Source organism: Condylura cristata, unplaced genomic scaffold (assembly GCF_000260355.1).
Source record: "Condylura cristata isolate star-nosed mole 26May11 unplaced genomic scaffold, ConCri1.0 scaffold00004, whole genome shotgun sequence".
Lineage (NCBI taxonomy): Eukaryota > Metazoa > Chordata > Mammalia > Eulipotyphla > Talpidae > Condylura > Condylura cristata.
The window spans coordinates 64,055,845-64,075,481 of record NW_004567105.1 but is presented as its reverse complement, the minus strand read 5'-3'; the positions used below and the strand labels follow the sequence as shown (position 1 = coordinate 64,075,481).

The following is a 19,637-nucleotide window of genomic DNA, read 5'->3' as shown; positions in this document are numbered from 1 at the left end:
TCTACTCCCTGGTGTGTCTCTGTGTTACCAATTTAAAATGTACGGATACATCATATGTATTTGAATTGACAAAGTTTGTTCCCAGTATAGAACTTTAAAGACACAAAGTGAACAGTAAACTGCTCTGCCCTGGGCCTCAGCCACCAGGCGCACATTCCCTCCACAGAGCCACCACCCCTATACCTGACTGCTTACATGTCCTTCCCCCAGAACCAAGGTTTCTTAATCCCCTTCCTGTCAGGGAACAGACTCTTGAGGGTAACCGCCTCCCTGTTCCAGGCTCTTGAGCAGTTTCTCTTCCCTTGGCACTTCTACCAGGGCTTCAAGTGCGTGCTCTGAGGCAGTATTTGCTCAGCAGCAGAGAGGCACCAAGTGGCCTGCGAGCCTCTGACGGCTGCCCAAGAGTTTAAATAAGCCTTTCTGGCAATTCTAGCCTTTGCTCTCCTCCCGGCCTTGCTGAAGAGACCAGGCATGAATCCCAGAAGCTGGATTTCATGGTGGCTGTCTTACTGACAAGCCAAACTGAAAAATATTCATCCTTCAGGGAGCAGGGAAAAGTGGGCACAGCAAGTCCTCAAATAAGGCCATTGTGTTCAAGGTCACTGTTATAATGCTGACGGCAGAGAGCAATCCACTGTGGAGTGAAATGCTATTTCAGGACCTACTTTCTTTATCCATTGGTTTTACTAAAGTCACACAGCCTCTAAGAACCTATCAATGGCATTAAGTGAGGACTCACTGAATGGCCCACTGGGAACTGCAAAGGTTGGTCCAGAGTACTAGTCTTGGAGTTTCCTGCAAAGACATGAAGTCCCACGATGGTACTTCTCCCTTTGGAGAAGTCCAGGAGTTCCTTACGGGGCAGAGCACAGGCTGGCTCCCTGGCCAGGGGCATGCATGGGGTCTGAGTGCCCGGCCGTGTGATGGCTGGAGACACTGGTCAGAAGCTGACTGGCTCTGGGCCAGGTCTGAGTGGGTCAGTGAAGCTTGCCCCAGACCCAGGGGTGACCATCCACTCCCTGTCCGATTCACATCAGGCACCATTCGTCATGAGCATGAGAAAAGCTCCCGACACCCCACTGGGAAGGCAGTCTCCTGGAGGCAGGCCTCTTCCCAGTCCCTAGAGCAGGGCTCAGTGGTGTCCCCTCCCCGGAGACAGCGGGAAGCACAAGCACAGGCAAGGCAGGCCCCAGGCCCTCTCCTGGTGACATCCTGGCACACATCTCTGCCCAGAAGAGGGCAGAGAAACATGCAGAAGCTGTCACTGGAAGGACTGGATGTCTTCAGTGGAGGTACTTTCAGTGTCCCTGCTTTAAGGTTTCCTGTGTGTCTTCTGTTTTGTCTTTTATAAATCAAAAAATATGTTTCCTTTTCTGTGTCCTTCAATCATTGTCCTAGCAGAGAGCGGGTGCTTCCCTGCCTCTGCCCAGCGCTCCTTCAGCACTCAGCAGAGCCACGAGCGCAATGCTTGCTGTGCAGTCAGGTCCCTGGGCACTAATGTGCTCCCTCTTGGGGGTGCAAGCCACCCTGGACTCAGCCCCAGAGGAACTGGCTAGGCCTCCTGCCCACCCCAGTGGTGATGCACCCCAGAAGCACAGCCGTGTCAGTGAGGGTCCTGTGTCTCCCCGGCAGCAGGACTTACACACTCTCAGGGGGATGAGCATATGCTAGGGTGGAGGCCCGGGGTCAGGTTGCCCAGGGTTGGACCCAAGACTAACATACCACTCACACAGCGTAGCCAGGGTCTGGCGAGTGAAGGCCCTGACATGAGAGGGGAACGCACAAGCCTAAGAACTGGGATCCACCTTTCAGATTGGGGTGTCCCAGGAAGAAGAGAGGGAAGAACAAAGAAGGTTTTCCACACACAGGTTTTCATGTCATATTTCAGGTCTTTGATCAAAGTTATAAGCAGAAAGGTAGCTTCCACATCCTGGCCACAGCTCAGAAATGACTTTGGACAGGGAAGGACAGGGACGCTTGTTTCAGGTCCTCACATTGGGCTCTGGGCAAAGAAACTCCGCAGCTCCAAATTAGTCTCTGCAGAATCAACTCTCATCTCTGAGGGTTAGAAATAACATACGTAACTAGCACGGACTTTATCAATAATCCCAACCATGAGAAAACAAGGGAACCTGGCAAGGGCCCTGCGCAGCCCGCGGCCACTCAGCCCCGCACACGCGCAGTCTCCGGCTGTCGGAACTGGGCGGGGTCTGAGGCGCCGTCGGTGCCACCGGCCTCTGGCCTTGTTGAAGAACCTAATGCACAAGGCCAGCAGCTTGGCTGCCCACGTGGCACAAGTGCCCCTGCCCCCATTTCTATACACGTTCATGGTCCTCATGAACAGGGGAACCAAAGCCAGGAAAGCAGCCTGCGGCCAGGTGCCTCTCCAGGGTAGGAAGACCCACCCCATGACTGGAAGGAACCACTACCGGGGCAAAGCTGGGGAGTACTGCTGGTACCCCAGAGCTCTGGGAATGGAGGTAGCTTTCAGTTCCATGGGCTCTACTGGGGTGGGAGGAACCGGGCCAAGCCCATGTGTGCGCGCACCAGGACTGCGCTCATCTTTCTCTAGCAGGGTGCAGCCTCTCCACTCAGCCTGCCATAAACCTGCTCCGCGTGGGGCTGGGGACTCTGCTGATCCCAAGTGTGAGAACCCAGCTGACTCAGGCCACCACAAAGGAGCAGTTGTCAGCACACATTTCCTGAGGCAGGAACAGGCGACATACAGGCAGCCTCACTCACGTTCATCTGAGTCAGCAGCTCTTGTTTTGCTCAAGTTGGTTTGTTTACTAGCACTCAAGAATCTCTCTCTCACATCATCCTGGGGAGAGAGGCAAGGAAGAGGCGGGAAGGAAAATGCCAGGCGGTGGCGGCAGTTTGAGAGCTCGCGGCGGTCACCCAAAAGTTCTTTTCTAAAACAGTTCCCATTTCCCTCCTCCTGGGGCAGCCTGTATAAACCCAGCACATCCTGGGTTCTACTAGCAAACAGCTTCCTCTGTGGAGCTTGGTGAGTCACAGTTACTCATATTTAGGGGGAGCAGCCTTTCTACAGAGGAGAAAGCTGAGGCTGAGATGTGGCACCAGACCCAAGGTACACAGTGTGGAGGCGGCGGTGGCACTTTCCAACACTGACCTCTCCAAATCCAAGGCCGTAGCCTGCTCCACACACTGGGCTGCCCTGAGGAAACACATCAGCAAGTTGGGCCTTCTCATGTGGGTGTTGTTTAGAAAAGAGCTGGCTGCCCGAGCCTCAGGGTGGCAGGCTAGGCTAGACAGATGCCTCCGCCTAGACCCAGGGAGCTAGCCAAGTCAGCTTCTAGCAGATCTCAGAAGCAAGCCGACCCAGAGACAGAAAGCTCACAGGAGACAGAAGCTACCACGGGGCCCTGCCCAAGCTCCTCAGTCCTCACCTTCAAGCGGTGGCCACTAATTCGGGAGGTTTCCACATCGCTCCCTCTCAGATAGGCAGGAAAAAGTAACACATTAGGTTACAGGAGTCATCTCCAAGCTGCAGTTCCAGACTGGGACCCAATCCTGTCTCTCCTATTCGACAGCAGTGAGCTAGGAGCCATCACCTCTCCCCCTTCGAGGGCTTACCCCTTATCTAAGGAGATTCTACCTATCTCCAGGGTGACTGACTTTGAGGACGAACGATGACTGAGGATGAGAAAGAGTGGGCTGAGGTGCCAGTGCCCAGTAAGCAGTTGACCGTGGACTGAACAGTCTTTCAGAGATGAGCATCGAGGCCCACAAAGAAACGCCACCATTTAGCTGTTCAGGTCTCTCCCTGAACGCAGACCGACAAGGATGACCTCCCGACGCCGGGGGCCGGTTCACTCCTCCACAGCCCCCTCCCAACCAAACACACCCCTGTCTGAAAAAGGTCACAAACAATGATGACTTTAGCTTTGCGTGTACTCAGCATTTAAAGTACACTTGTAATGGTAAAGTGCACTTTTTAGCTAGATGTCTTCTTGTGCAGGAGACTCAAAGCCACAAAGAACTCTGAACACCAAAAGGGAAAAATCTCTCCTGATAAGATGGGGAATGGCTTTTTTGGCTGATTCCTGAGGCTGCCACGACCTCTGGAAGTTGTTTTATACAGAGTCCTCACTCGAGGGCAGCCCTGCCACCACTCAAGTGAACAGGGCCCGGCTCTGGGGGTCCCGCAGCAGCCCTCATGGGGTGACCGCAACCTAACTCGAGTTGTCTCGCTGTGAGGCGGGAGGGCAGGAGCTCCCCAAATTTAAAGACACGGAGAAAAGACGGAGACAGTGAAGGGCTGTGCAGGGCTCTTGTCAGCTGTGGCACAGCTGTATCTGGGGACAGGCCGAGACCAGCCCAGCTACCGTCTCCAATCCAGCAAACCCACGGGGTGGGGAGGGCGACGCAGCGGCACTCCATGCCAGGCGGCACCGGGGAGTGGCGCTGGCGGCACGTGCCTACCTGCAGTGGTGGGCCCGGTCGGGCTTGATGCTGCAGCACTTGGGGCACTTGTACACCACCTGCCCGGGCTTCAGCTGTAAGCTCTCGATGAATTCCTTCGTGGCATTTCCTTTGGGCACCGCCCCCTGTGACAAAGAGGAAAGGCGTCAGGGCTGGGCTGGGGCCCTCACAGCTAACATTCCACAGTGGAGACGGTCATGTGGAAGCACCGACCACACACACGGACTGGACATTTTCATCCCGACAACAAGAGGACACGTTCAGAATTATGCCGACACTGACATATTTACTGACAAAGAATTTTCCTGAGGAAATGCTAAATTAATCCCTCTGCAGTGACATTGTTCCTGGTGATTTCCTATTTTCATTTTACTGAACTTGCTTTCATTGAGTCCATTCTTTCCAGTGGAAATAGTATAATGAGAGTCAACTCACCAGTTACAAATTTAAATTAAAATTTCGGGTATCAGCTACAGTTTTCGAGAGAGCAAAATATCTAATAGTCTGGTATGCCCAGGTCACAATTTGCCAGTTTAAACCTTAATAGGTTCGGTTTCAAGTGGAGTCAGTCTGAATTTAGCTCTTAGTGAGTCCTCAAGCCACCGTCAGCCATGACCCTCACATACTCCGCTTGCTCTCTGACCAGAAGTGCACTCCATCCTCTTAGGATGCTTGTGGCTACTCTGTTGTCCCAGCTAGCTGCTCATGCTTTGGGGGGAAACAGCAGGGCCAAAACACCAGAGTTGGCTTCGGCCCTGTGCCTGGACAGACAGGGACAGCAGGCAACGCCCAGGCCCAGGAGGACTCAGCAGCCAGCCTTCGCTGGGTACCTCCTTGCGCTCAGCCTGCACGCCCACATTCCTTGCCATGATCTGGGATTCAAACAGGGCCTCTACCTTCAGGAGGCTTGTTTTTTTTGGAGACTGACATCAATCCTACAAGAGAGTTCTAGAATTCCAGTTTGGCACAGAGAAGCTGCAGCCAACTGGCCAAGGGACATCCCTCTCCCTCTTGGGAGAGGGCAGTTTTAGGGCTGTTCTGAGGAATAGTGTAGATGGGTGCCAGGCAGACTTTGGGGTAAACATAGCTCCTGCCTGAGAAGGGACATCATGGAGGCAGAGAGAGAGAGTAAGCACTGCTTATTTGGGGGGCAGTGAGAATATCAGTGGGGCTGAGCCCAATATCAGCACACAAGGCTGGACTGGTGGGCTGGGGCGGCCCCAGGTGGGTGTTCCATGCCACACTGAAAGGCCCAGATAGGACTTTTCTTTCGAGGCAGCCCAGAGCCATCTGACCTAACCCCTAGTGCTAGTGTTATGGGTAAACTAGACATAGACATGGTAACCTGTGGAGATGAGGGTTGCCATAGCGACAGTGCTCAGTACGGCAACAGACTGAACGTTTCTCCCCCAAGTTCCTATGCTGAAATGCTCAGGTCTCACATAAAAGCGCTACAAGAGGAAGGTGCTCTCATTTGGTATTTTGTTCTTTTAGACTAAATCTGAGATGTCATTTAAGAGCTAGCCCTCTGGAGTGACTGCACTTGCCTAAGCCTCCGAGAACTCTCATCCCCGCCCAGGCAAGACCCCGCCTGCCCACCCATCTGAGCTCATCTGTCAGGCCAACAGCTGCTGGCTGGCCCCTCAGACCGCAGAGCGGGGACACCCCCACTGTGCAGTCTCTGCCTCGGGTGCTCCCCGCCCTGCCTCCTTTTTAAAAGACCGTGCTCTTCCAGCTTATCTCCACAGACTTCAGAGTTTCCCATGATTAGTTCATGGGAGGAATTCTGTTCCGCAGCGCTGGACAGATGGCAGGGCTTGGCCTGCTGAGCCGCCCCTGCCCGTGTGCGCTGCGGGTTGCCCCGCCCCCGCGCGGGCGCCTCCCAGGCCTGGATGGGGGCTTCTGTTCCTGAGCCTGCAGGTAAAAATGCTCTGATCTTCCCTCTCACTCCCAAAGCAATACTTGCTCATGACCTAAAAACATATGAATAGAAAATTGAAGCCCTACCCTCTAACTGTATCACCCAAAGGGAAGTACTATTAACAATGGGTGCATATTCTTCTAGTCTTTTCTCTTTGTCCATCATAAGTTAAAGACACTTTCAAAAATTTATAGACCCAGAAATGCTCATACATTTCTAAAATATATATTTATACACATATTTGCTGCACAGTGAACTGGATTTAAATCTGGGGAGAAAGGTGTAATATAGCTCTACCGACTATTCCCCTTAGTGGCGAGCTTACACTTCTAATATTTTCTTCAACTCCCACCTACTTCCCTTTCTCTTTCAGGATAACTGAGCTGCTGGCGTAAACTCCCTTCATTTTCCATATCTCCCATCCCACTGTCTTCCCCCCAAAGCCCTAAACACACAGGTACTGAACTCTTTTGAAGACTAGGGCCTCAACATAAGCCTCATTTTAGAGTCCCAATTATTCCCTCAGAGCTTGTTTTTAGTTGGGAAATCACACTCTCACTTCCCTTCATAGCTAAGCTCCTAGAATTTCTATGCATTTGCTCTTTTGCTTATTTCTCATTCTTTCACTTAGTTCTATCCCCTCCACACCAAGGGGCTGAGTAACTGCGACCAGTTCACAGGTCGGTTTCTAGCCCTCAGCCTCCTGGGTTCTCCACACTGACAACTCCTCCCTGTCACTCTCCAGCTGCCCTGCTCCCTTTGGGTCTCCTCCTGCCTCTCCTTTCTTAAGATCCTGCCCATTCTGGACCATCTACCACCACTTGTGTACTCATTCTGGACAAACTTGCCCATCACTATGTTGGGACCATCAACTCACCAGCACTATCTCAGACCACTCCTGAACTGCAAATATATCTACCTGGTAGGTCAAAAGACAAAATAAAAGCAAACTCCCCAAATTCAACACACTAAGGCCAAATCTATTACCTTCTTTCCAAATGGTTCCTCCTGTCCTCCCTTCCCTGGCCCACCGTACAACTGTCTCCACTGCCCAACTGGGGTAGCAATCTAGTGCTACCCCCAATTTTTCTACCTTCTGCCCCACACTCCTACCTAATCTACCAGGTCAATTCATCCCCAAGTTGTGCCTCCAAGTCCATGTTCTCTCCTCTACAACACTGTCAAGGCTTTAATAAAACTTCATCACGTGGCCCAGGTATCAGGGAGTGTCTTCGGTCCTTCCTGAATCCCTCTCTATTGCAACTTACATCCACCTCCATCCTTCCCCCCATCCTCTTGTCCACACTAAACTGTCTAGAATGTGGATTTGATCATGTCATTCCCTTGTTTAGCCTTCACTAGCTTCCTAGCATCTGCGCGTGGCGGAGTCCTCACTGCTGGGCTCTTGCAAGGTCACCACAGCCGCCCTGGGCCCCACCCAGTGGCACCACCTTCCCCTACAGTGTGGCCTGGTAGACAGAGTGCCTGCAGTATCCCAAAGCCGCAGGTGTTCTTCAGGGCTTTCTCTCACGCTCCGCAGGAACCCATGTTAGCTCGTCCCTCCAACCTGCCAGGTACCTCCTTAGCTCTAGTATCTGAGAAACCTACTCAGAGTCATCTCCTCTGCTTTTTTCTTAATGGCTCCTGGCCACACCCAGTACAGAACCTATTACTTTGCCTTTGTGCTATGGCAGGTAGTATTTGTATTATAACAGCTACCATTTAATTACACTGATCTCTTCTACAGGTTTGTAAATTCCTGGCAGAGAGAGACAATGTCTTTTAATTTGTGACTTGCTCACGGCTTGGCAAACACCTGTATTCAATAAACCCAAGCTGAATAATGATGATGATACCACAGACATTTATTGAGTGCTTACATGCCAGGCACAGTTCCAAGTGCTTTATTATATTTTGTCAGTTAATTCTGACAATTACAAGGTAGAGACTAGGCTATTCCTCCAGTTTACATGAGGTAACTAAAGCAGAGAAGTTAAACAACTTTCCAAGATGACAAGGCTAATTAAGTATCAGATCCAGGATGTGGACACAGGCAATCCAACTTTAGAACCTATACCTCTATCAGAAGACAATGTACATGTTTATCAAACATTTCTAGTAAGTGACTTGAACAGGCTTAAAAAAAACTGCTTTGAAGCCATAGCATTCTGTAAAACCTGAATCACCACACTAATATTAATAGTGAAACAGGCCTGGGATAATAATGTCTGCTGCATTCAGGATCTAGGGTAACATGGCAATGTCCAAAGGACGCCAAGGAAAGCAGGAGACAGGTCCCGAGAGAGACCAGGGCCTCCAAGGAATCGCACTGCCACTCACTTCAAGCCGTACGGGTGAGCGCTTGCTGCCCCTGCTTCAGGGTCACGGGACCAGGACACGATGACGACCTGGCCCAAACAGAAATTCTAATAGCTCTGCAGGAGTATGGTGACCTCCCTTGCCAGACCTGGGCTACTTGACTTCTCCACAGGAAGGTGCCATGTAAGTAATCCCCAAATTGGGCACTTCCTTCTCTCTGGAACCAGAAGGATTTTTCTGTCTGCAATTCTAATGTGCTCAGTGGCAGGTATGAGAAGAGGGAGAACATGGCATCCTGCTGAATGAACCCAGGGGAGGCAGGTCCACCACCTGGCACCAGATGTGCCGGTACTTGGGCGCGGCCCTCCTCTGGTTACACCCAGCACTCAGCCTGCATTTCTTACTAGACCGCCTCTTCCTCACCTGTGTTTCCACAGGCCTGAACTCACACTGCCGAGCGAAAGCCCGAGTAAATATTGTACTTGCTGGCAATCCTGTATGCAGTGTGCGCGCAAAATGTTTGCTAAGAGACTCCGGAAGGGAGCACCCCCTACGCATCTGAAGTGGGTCCTGATCTTTCCACTGCTGACTTCGGCAGCGGAGCCTAGGGTCAGTGGCTGCAGTCATTTGCCTGAGTCCCACGCGGTCTGTTTACAGCAAGATGTGTGTGGGTGTGTGTGTGTCCAAGCCGGAGGTGTGGGTGGCAGATGCATCTTCTTTTCCTGAGTGTGGTTAAATTGATGTATATACCGCGTTTTCTTGAATCTGAGATTATATACAATAAGGCTAACAAGTGATTAAGTCAAAAGAAAGGAGGGGCAAAGCAATGCTGATTATAGGTGTTGCTACAGTTTCCGTGGCTGTGTAGTGCTTGTCTTTAGAGTTTCCTGGCACTTGGGCAAGAAGAGACTAACAATGTCCCACAGCCCCAGTCTAAATTTTAATGGGGACCCGGCAAGCCTCCTAAGGGGTGGAAAAGAAAAGATGGTGAAATTGGGTGGGGGCACAGGGGTGCCTCCAGGCTGTCTTTGGGCCAGTGGGGCCACTCCGGGCCTCAGTTCTGGTGTTTCAGGAGCAGAAATGGCTCCTTGGACGACATCCCACAACCTCAAAGCAGGCAAGGAGAGGCACCCTGAGATCACACACCAGTCAGACAGAGCTCCTGCAGGGCCTGTGTCACCTCCAGGTCCACCCACCAACCATGCAAGGCCCCACCTCTCTGTCCACTCCCCTCTGGCCAATCTCTTTTACTGCTTCTCAATTGGGAGTTTCAGCCCTGAGGGGGCGGCTTACACAATAGTGAGTCATTCCTCTCCTGCTAAATGCTAGGTAAACCCCTTTCTCTACTGCATTGGCGTCAGCTCTGATCAATGGTCCAGAGAGCTGGGGTGGTGGCAGGTGTTCCGATGATACATTCGGAGTAAGAATTTCAAAGCTGGCAGTGGTACAGAAACTGGGGAAGACACAGAGATCTTTTTTGGGGGAGGGGGTTTATATCCAAAAGAACAGATTTATTATGAAAAAAGGAAAGGAGCAGACACCCCCAGGCAGAAAGCAGTGTTCAGAGGGAGGAGTCTGTTACAGAGACGCAGGCGGGCAGTCTGGATGGGAGCTCCCAGAGGCACTTTTTTCTGCTAGAACACCAACAAGCCAATGACCCACAAGGCACATATTGTTATATATTGTTTGTAACCACAGGATGTACGTTTTTCTGAAGAATTACAGGCAACATGAACCCCTGAGGTACAAACCATAATCCTATTAAGGAACTCCTTAGAACCCGCCGTGATACCTTTCTAAAAACAGACTCCCCTGTTGTGTTATCGAGGAACCCCTAATTAGTCTGCTTTCAGTGTGAGCTCTGGACCCCCAATAACGCCCTGGAAACTCAAGGTGCCACCAATGCTCCAGGGACTCCACCCCTTTGCTCTGCATACTGAGAGCAGGCGGGCGAGGGCGAAGCAGCGGGAACAGGCTGAGGAGGGCACGAGCAGAATATGCTCTGAGCTGGCCCCTTAAGAGTTGGCATCTGACAGATGCTTCATTTTTTTGCCGAGGGTGGAAACCTCCTTTCTCTCCTGCCCGACACCCCGTTTCTTGCATTCTCAGACCTGGCTGTCTATGGTTCACTGGGCATCTCTGCTGATGTGTACTGTGGCTACCACAGAAGCCTTGATTTTTCCTCCAAAATTTGTTCTCAGACTTTTCAGTGCAATAAATAGCACCAGCCAGTCCCCCCTGAAACTCAAGTTAAAACTCTGGAAGGGATCCTTTCCTACCCCTCTTCTGTTAGCTCTTCTGAAGTGGTTTTCAGACCTGGTTGAACAGAGGGACCCCTGGGAGCTTTGAAGCATCCCAATATCCAGGGCTTGTCCCAGACCAATTAAAAATAGAATCTCCAGAGTGGGGCTCTGGCATCAGTACTTTTTAAAAGGTCCCTGAAGGATTCTGATGTGCAGCCAGCCTTGAGAATTAGTGACTTAAAACATACTTTCAATCCAGCAGCTTCTCTCCAGCTTCTGTGCTCCACCTGCATCCGAACTATCACATCTGCAGGCAGCAGCAATACCTCCTTGCTGCGGCTGTCTCACCCTCAAAGTTCCACCATGAGCACAGGGCATTGTTTTTAAAAATCAGGCTACATCCTGCTCTCTGATAGCTTCCTACTGCACTCAGAATAAAGACAAAGTTCTCACGAGGCCTCCAAGGTCCTGCCCTATCTGGCTTCTGGTGGCCTCTCTGCCTTTTCCAGCCCTCTGCCTCCACACACATGCTTCAGTCACCCTGTCTTAGTCCTGTTTCTCAGAGACGCCAGACAAGTGTTTAGCGTCTGTGAGTCTGCACCTACTCTCTCCCCTGCCTGGTCGGTTCTGCCATCAGATCTCCATTTGCCTATCTCACAGCTTCTGGTCACGCAGATCTTGCTCAAATGGCACACCTCAGAGGGGTGCCTCAGAGTCCTTTGATCTAAAGTAGCCCCCTTAACCCCAGAAAAGTCATCACCATATCACCCTGATCACACTCCTTGACCACCTACAAAGTATGTGTCACTTCCAGAAACCACCTGTTCAAGCAGTCTTTACTGCCTGGCCCCAGGATGTGGTCTGTCTTGCTCACAGGTATGTTCATTGCTCAGAAAAGAGTTTCTGGTATAGTGGGCACTGAGAACCAGCCATTCATGGTATACCGCCTTCTAGGGCTCCTGATTCCCAGGGATCCTCCTCATTGCTGCCAAAGAGATCCTTGTAAAATGACAATCTGAGCTCATCACTCACTCATTAAAACCCCAGGGGGGGCTACAGACTGCCCCTTATCATCCTTACACCACCACCTCAAACCCACTTCTTGGTCCCTATCCTGAACAACTCCCGCATCTCCGTCTTGTCTCCCTACAGCGCAGGCTGCTCGATCCACCTGCGACATCGTCAGGGTGCCCTTGCCCTGCCACCCCCACCTCCCTGCCAATATCCACGGCTCTGAGAAGAACTGGCTGGGGCACCCCTCCTGCCTCGGTAGGCCGACGCCTCCTCCCTGTTCTCACAGCAACGGCGCCTCCCTTTGCCTGTGAGGTGGCTTCTGTCACATACCACTAGCCTCACCTGTCTTCTCTAGACGGTGGGCACCTTGAGGGTATCAATGTGCCTGGGGCTGAGCAAAATAGTACCTTTTTTTCCTGCATCTCCAATAGCAAGGGCATCATAAAAATTTCTGAAGAAACCTTTAACTTATTTTCAACATGATAAATTGGCACTGACGGAAAACTCTTCTGCCCCCTTTTGACTGGGTGCACTTGGGGCCACAGTCTCGCACCTCATGTCCTGCAGGCTACTCTGATCCCAGAGTTGGCTCAGATGGTCAGGAGGCCTGTCTGCGGGTGTACGTGATCTTCCGAGGCAGGTGCACGAGGAGGGACTGCCTGGACAGACTGCTGGCACGCGACTGAGCCGGGCAAGCTGATTTCCCTTGGGGCAGATTAACAATCTGCCAGCTGAACCAGCAGGAAATGGAGCCCTTCGAGAAGGAAACTAGTTCAGGACCCATCATTGTTGCTGTGCTTTCCCCGGGGCCCACAGGCATCAGGCCTGGCAGCGGTGCCCCACCACGGGCAGCACTCTCCCTCTCTTCATTTAAACACGCTTGTCCAACACACTGAGATAATTAAGCCATAGGAGGTCTTTGTCAAATAACACACTCTCTTGCTTTTCCCATACAAGATAATGAACAGGGACGGAGGATTTAATACCAGGGCACACAACATTCAATAGCCACTTGCACAGCTTGGTGTATTTAGCTAAGTCATCGGCAGAACAGCACCGCTTTACCCACTGATATTCACCAAGAGGCACTTGCTGCGGCCTGAAACAGGCTTGTCCAGCTTTTCAGGAAAAGGTGAGCCTCGCCCAAACAAAGTGCAGGCCTTTCCGTGCAGGTTCCTGGAATTGGATATGGCTTTAATTTCACATCCACCTGGCTCCAGTCCTCCCTTCACTGGGCAGCTCTGTCCGGACCCAACCCCCAACATGCTTTCTGTTCCGATCACCTGGCCCCAGTCTCCAACATTATCGTGCTTTTCCAGCTACAGCCTGGCTCCCCCACAGCAAGCCCCTCCCACAGAGCAGGCTCCACTAGCAAATACCTCACAGTACATCTGTTATCGTTCGCCAAGACACACAGGCTGTGGCCCAGATGGTGTTCCCCCGGTGGGGCCTCAGTCCAGTTTCCCACCTTTACCCCAGCCCTCTGGCTCTCCACATTCTCAAGGGTCAGGGGAATCATGCAGGCTGTGGCCATGCCAGGGCCAGAGGAGAGTGTGGGCTGGTCAAAACAAGCCCAGACATACTCACGGGGTCCGTCAGCATGGCCCGGCAGTGCGAAGCCAGGGCCAAGAAGGCCAGCAGGTTGAACACAATTCCATTGATGATGCTGTACACGTAGTCTCGGGATGGAATCAGCATGACAAAGAGGACCACAAACTCTGCATAGAGGACCAGAAACCAGGTGACAATGGCACAGGCGATGCCACAGCCGTCTCGGATAAACCACATGGTTCCCACAGGACTGGGGTGGGGAGGTGGGACGCACTTCTCCGGCTGGAGGTATTCTGGTTTCCGCTCAATGTCTCGGAAGTGGTGGGTGGGGATAAGCATCATAAACTATTCTGTCCATACTGGCATCTGGAAGAGAAAGAGGAAAGAACCCAGAAATTTGGTGTTGTGTTGTCATCAAGACGACGTGAAGGAATTATCTGCGTGAGCCCTGAGCATTTACGTGTGTCTCTCTCGTGGAAAGGCGCATTAACCACTATGTTCACTTACAAGTGAGTTTTCCTCCGTACTCCTGAGGGTTAACTTGGCCTTTGTGATATAGTGCCAAGCCTTTACATGACAGCTAGCAGACGGCGGCTGTCAAAGCCAAATACCAGGATCACAGTGGCAGCAACATGCCAACTTGGAGGCAGGGCTAGAGCCCAGGTCTTCTCGTTTACTAGGGAGTCACTGGCTAGACCGTGTCTCCACAGAAATGCTTATGTTCTGGTCTAGGGGACAGGCTCGGGGAGGGAGTGCTGAGCAAGTCTTCTGGTAAAACTCTTTGACCTCATATGTTGAGGCTGTTTGGGGTAACAAGAACGCAGTGGTCACCTAGGATTGGCCTTAAGCTGCAACCTTAAGACATCCTAACTCACTGTACAGGATGGGGAAAGTTCTTGAAACAAGCCAGGCTTTTTAGCTCTATGGACAAAATGGTTTATTTTCTCAGAATAAGAGAATCTCTGAGGTCTGCTCCCCTTGAGGGCAATGGGGCAAGTAGAGAGAATGTGGACAATGAGCCCCAAGATGCTTCCTCACCCTGCTGTGGGGCTCTGCCATGAAAACGACACATCCCAGCCCCAGCCCGCTTCTCAAGGGGCCGGAGTGAGGGTGCAGGGCCTGGAGATGCTTGTTGAATGCTATGTACTGGAACACGCAGTACAAGTCACAGGTCTCGGAGAGACACTCACTCCTTCAGAAACAAGTGCTGAGCAACGTGCCCTTTCTCCCTCACAGCTGCAGCTGGCGTGTCTGACAGCAACGGAGTGATTTAGAATCAAAAACTAAAGTCTGTCTGACCACGCACAAAGTACAGATTCCCTCCTTGAATTCTTTATCTTAAACTCTGTGGCTGCGGCATCACCAACTAGATTTCTCACCAGATACAGGTGCCATGGAAAAGCCACTCGTCACCTAGTTCAAAGATATCTGTCTTTAGAGAACTCAAGTTAACTTCACAGCAGCGGAAATCATTCAAGAGCAGCACTGGCTGTGTTTTTCAGAAGACGGCGGCTCTGAAGGGCAAGTGCAAGCTTGAAGTGGTTATGCTGGGCTCTTTTTACACAATTTTCCTTCACTGCCCTCACAACCCCTGCCCTATTAAAAAAAAAAAAGCGGCAGGGGTCACCTGGGTTGAATACAGCATGAAAAATGAAGATGTGTCCAGAAAGCTGAGAGGGCAGCACAGTAACTACTGCTCAAAATCGCATGCTCGAAGTTGCACAGACTCGTAAGGCAGAAGGCCAGGGTGGTCCGCCCTTGGGGTGGTTGAGAATTAAGGGCCGTGACTATAAATGTGTACTGTGTAGCTGTCAGTGACTGTCACACTCTGGGCACTCTGTCTTGGGAGTGAGGGAACAAGAAATCTAGAGGAATAAAAAAATCACAACACAAACAGAATAGCCAGTGGTTCCCGATGTTCCATCAACCAGAATTTTCTAATAATCTCAAGACTGTTCTAATAAAGCAAGCTTGTGCTCTCCAGAAGACAGTGGCAATTACTGCTGCTGGTATAACCTAGCTGCAGAGATGCCTTCTAAAGTGCCAAAGGAAGGACAGCAGGACATCACAGAGCAGGAAACCCTGGGACTTAACTTCTGTTCAGAAAATTCTAAAATTCTAAACTCTGTTCAACCCAAACCAAACCAGTCAAAAGCTAAAATCCCACAACTCATGAACTGATAAGCTCGACATTTGATAACCTCCAGATGTGATCATTCTCTTGGATTTCCTACTGCTGCAGAGATTTGTATGTATATGACAGATGTCCCCACATTTACTATATAAACTCCAAGTTATTGGCCCACAGCCACAGCATCTGATCACGTACCACGACACCTGCCTTTACAGTGTAATGGCAGGATGGGATGACAGATGGAGACTCTAGGCCTTAAGTATTAACTCTCAGATTCTTTATAGAGTTGCTGACCACTGGTTTTGGGTAACAGATCCACCCCAGCTCCTGCTTTCCCTCAGGACACTGGGGGTGACAGAGATGGCAGGCTACAACTCATCCCACCCATGTCTGTGGCAGCAAACCTCCTGTCACCTGCAGCCTCAGAGGCCTTTCACCATTATCTGTGCACGTCATCAAACTGTTCTTCAATCGTCAGGAATGGTGCAGGTTTTGGAAAGGCAAATACATTTTAGAGCAGTGCTCCTGTTTAGATACTCCCAGAAATTAAATTATATTCAGAGCAGTTGACTGTATCCTATCCTCTGGCTAGCATTCATTTTTTAAAAAAAAAGATTTATTTACTTATGCATACAGAACTGGGGTACAGGCCAGAGGTGCAGGGCAGTGAAAGGATTCACCAGAGACAGAGTGGGGAGCAGAACAGGCTGACTGACGAAGCACACTGCTGAGGGGAGCAGCGGGAGGGTCAGGAGAGGTCTGTCGTGCCATGTGGGTCACCTCCGGGGTGGGGATCGAACTCATGCTGAAGTGGTATAGCTTCTTAGTGTTGTGCTTTAACCAGCTGCACCACCAGGGAGGGCCCTATCGTTCATTTTTGACTGTACGTATGGCAGGGACTCAACTGGAGCTGAGTTTGTATGTGTGGCTGTGCTGAGGAATAGGGCCTTCCACAAAAGTTAAGTTTCCCGGGTAACTGCAGGCTTGTTCCTAAGTAGAACACATTTGAGCCATTTGGATAGTTAAGACGGAAGTCTAAAAAGCAAAATCATAGACAGCCAAAAAAGATATTATAACGGTTCCTGTCTCAAGTACAAGAACATTCTATTTCTTTGGAATGACCCAGAGTCATTGCCGGGAACATCAATTACTAGAGTATGTTAGATAATAGTATCCTCGGGGCACCAAAGATACACTGGGTTTTTGATCTCATACCAAAGCCCCGTTTGGACTATCACTGCAATTCTGGGTCTCCTTTGTCCTTCTCCGCTCCTGGCTACTGTCGTTTCTGTGTGTGCAGTTACCAATTCTCCACATATATCCTGTTTGGTGGAACTGAGTTTTTCTTTCCCTAAGTGACAGTTTACCACAGAAGGGGAACAAAGACCACATACTGTGGTTTTAATTAAAGTAACCCACACTTTATTTTGGGTGGGCAGGCAACACCACAAGGTCTTGTAGCAAGGTGTTGCCATGTTAGTAGTTCACGTCCTGACAGAGGTCAGCACTGAGACCCGGAGAGGGGAAGGGGCTAAGCTCTGGGCCCACAAAAGTCATAGGTGAAAAGGCTCAAAGCAGCAGGGGTGTCTGGAGCTTCCAAGAGCTGGCAATCCAGGTGCTAAGGAAGATGCAGTGTCAGAATGACAATCTGAGCTCTGTGGAGGGCACATATAGGTCTAAGGAAATTCATCTTCCTTCTCAGTTTCAGAAGCAAAAATAAGAGATGACTGAAGTTAGTGTTAGTTTCCTATGTTGGGGCACGCGTGTAAGTACACACACAGCTTCTAGACCATTTCCAACACATGTGCTTCATTACGCCTGACCATGAGCGTGTTCTCCCATGAACCCTGACAGACATAGACAGAAGTTTTTAGTAAAGTGCAGTCTGGGGGCCTGGGAGTCCCAGGGGTTGGGTAGTTGGGTTGGCCTTGAGTGCACCACCTGACTCAATATTCATGCCATCTACCCATGGCTGAGGAGCTCCAAGGATTCAAAAAGGGGGGTGCTAAATTCAAACTCACAAGCCCCATCATGCGGTGGCCCTTTGGTGGACTAGCTAGGTGGACTCCCAGACTGGCAGAATCCAGCAATAATACATGTTTTTTATCATCTTTTGTTGAATGAAGGGCAAATCCTTATAAATTCATCACCTGGCCTAAAAACCCGCCCCAAAGTTCATGCTTTATGAACAGGGCAAAACATGACTTTCACATAATACTTAAAAGTCCTATGTTAGATGTAGGAAAGCCCAAGCTCTTTTATTCTCAATCCAGACAGTGTCCCAAGAACCACAGCACCTCTTTGTTAACAAGTTCTATTGAATCTACTTTCATGAGAACAAGAAAAGTTAAGCTATTCATGGAATAGTTAAGCTAGATCTAAAATCAAATCCTTGAAGTACCTGAAAATACAGTAAAAATTATTTTCCTAAAGACTGCACTCAGCCACGCATGGATTCAAAGATTAAATTAACACAGGGCAATGAACCTAACCATTAAGGGCTGTGTGAAGTACCTGTACACAGGTACACAGGTTTGACAAAATCAAAAGCAGGCATAGTTATTTTCCCTTAGAGATAAATATATTAGTAAATAAGCAACAACAAAAACCTTTCCCTTAGAGATAAATATATTAGTAAATAAGCAACAACAAAAACCTTACACTTTTTGGGTTCTTACTATTAGGAATTACATTGTGGAAACTCAGTTTCATCAACTCCTTAGCAGGTGTCATGAACATCAGCAAAGCAGGAGAAACCCTTAAATAGCAGGCTTTTAACTTACACCAAAATTCATTTCAGGCCAACATTTTAAGTTTTAATGTATCTGGTATCGTTCTGGGCTGCTATTGGGGGGCTGACATGAGTTCTCCTAAACTTGCCCTAAACTCTGAATTCTCATCTAAATTAATTTTTAATTAGACAGGTAAATAACTCAGCTAAAAGACACATAGAAAGAAGGTAACATGTTTGTTCATATTTCTGTCATAATTCTCAGTTGAAATTCATCCCAGTGAGCACTGCAATAACCTTCTATGCTATAAGTCAAACTATCTTAAGAAGATAGTATTTGCCTCCTTTTGAACCTGCATTTTAGAGTGATAGACTAAAAGCACAAAAGTATTCACAAACCTGTCTGGCAACTTTAAAGATGAATACACAGACCATACCTGGAAGCTTTAGAAATGAATCTGATCTAGCAGAAAATGAACTTATTTGAGCCACAATTTTCTTAATTTGTATAAGGATCCAAAAACATTGTACCTTAAAAAAAAAAAAGATTTATTTCTCTATGCATACAGAACTGGGGTACTGGCCAGACGTGCAGGGGTAGTTGAGAGGTTTGACCAGAGACAGAGTGGGGAGCAGAACAGGCAGATAGACGAAGTACACTGCTGAGGGGAGCAATGGGTGGGTCAGGAGAGGTCGGCTGCACCATGTGGGTCACCCCTGGGCCGGGGGTCGAACTCACACTGAAGTGGCTGAGGTTGGCTTACAGTGCTGTGCTTTAACCTGCTGCGCCACCAGGGAGGGCCAAAGCATTATAAATTTTACACTCATTTTTAGATGGTTCTTAGAAAAATGAAGAATGAACCATGAATCATTTTAGAAATGATTCTTTTAGGAAAAAAACCCAGATGAGTCACCAGATCTTTTCTACAAAGTAAGGGTGAGGTCCAGAGGAAAGGTTCTTTATATTCCACGTCACACACTATCAGCCAAGGAAGGTGTTCAGACAGGCAGAGAGCTCCCTAGCCTCGTCTGTAAGATCTTTACCAACAAGCTTATGTTGTTTTTCCTTCAACAGGAGAGTCTGCCTAGTTCTACCTGCCTCATTCAACCTTCAGCAAAAAAACTAAATGAATAGTAAAAAAGGAAAATATCACCCACCTCCAAACCAAACCTTATATACATTAAATTCACTGAGGAAATCCGGATGTGGACAGTAAATTAAATTTGCCTCCTGTCTCATAACCACTTTCTTATAAAATCTACTCCTGTACACATGCA

At 49.6% G+C, this 19,637-nt stretch overlaps 1 protein-coding gene across 3 annotated transcripts in view; it reads right to left on the bottom strand.

The window, feature by feature from the left end:
• ZDHHC3 (zinc finger, DHHC-type containing 3) overlaps positions 1-19,637 on the bottom strand; it is a 44,710-nt gene that overhangs the window by 18,448 nt on the left and 6,625 nt on the right. For 2 of the 3 annotated variants that reach the window (XM_012720298.1, XM_004676256.2), the window contains exons 2-3: positions 13,531-13,860; positions 4,447-4,571 (exon numbers count right to left, since the gene is read on the bottom strand). In XM_012720298.1, the coding sequence (XP_012575752.1) occupies positions 4,447-4,571; positions 13,531-13,836 (431 nt within the window). In that variant the 5' untranslated portion in view covers positions 13,837-13,860. Of the gene's footprint in view, positions 1-4,446; positions 4,572-13,530; positions 13,861-19,637 lie in introns of those variants that run through there. The other variant, XM_012720299.1, reaches the window with a different exon arrangement.